We start from the raw sequence: 346 nt of genomic DNA, 5'->3' as shown, positions 1-346 counted from the left end.
CCCCCCCCCCCCAGCCAGTGTACGCGGTGCAGTCCTTCGGGTCCGCAGACTTGAGTCCCCTCTCCATGTGCTGGAGCAGCTCCCGGATCTTGTTATTCAGCCGCTGTGTGAATTCGGGGGTCAGCTGTGGAGACAGAAACACCCCAAACCACTAAATGTGAAGGAAACACCAGCAGGCGGGTGGGGTTTTGGTAAGCTGGAGGTGCCCGCAGGAAGCACGCCCGGGTGTTGCTTCACCTGACAGAACCCCATGGGTACCTCAGGGCCGCCTCCCGGCCGCTCAGCTTGGCTTCGCGGCCCGGGCGGGAGCGGGCCCTTCCCGGCGACACCCCACCGCGGCCACACT

General features: G+C 65.3%; 1 protein-coding gene across 1 annotated transcript in view; it reads right to left on the bottom strand.

Annotated features, from left to right (window-relative positions):
• Window positions 1–118, bottom strand: part of LANCL1 (LanC lantibiotic synthetase component C-like 1 (bacterial)) — a 16485-nt gene extending 16367 nt beyond the window's left edge. The window contains exon 1 of the mRNA XM_010014127.1: window positions 11–118. Within this exon, the coding sequence (XP_010012429.1) occupies window positions 11–67 (57 nt within the window). The 5' untranslated portion in view covers window positions 68–118. The remainder of the gene's footprint in view (window positions 1–10) is intronic.
• Window positions 119–346: the final 228 nt, after the last annotated feature.

Source organism: Nestor notabilis, unplaced genomic scaffold (assembly GCF_000696875.1).
Source record: "Nestor notabilis isolate BGI_N333 unplaced genomic scaffold, ASM69687v1 scaffold1105, whole genome shotgun sequence".
NCBI classification, from domain to species: Eukaryota; Metazoa; Chordata; class Aves; order Psittaciformes; family Psittacidae; genus Nestor; species Nestor notabilis.
Note: the sequence above shows the minus strand (reverse complement) of the source record. Positions and strands in the feature narration are given on the sequence as shown.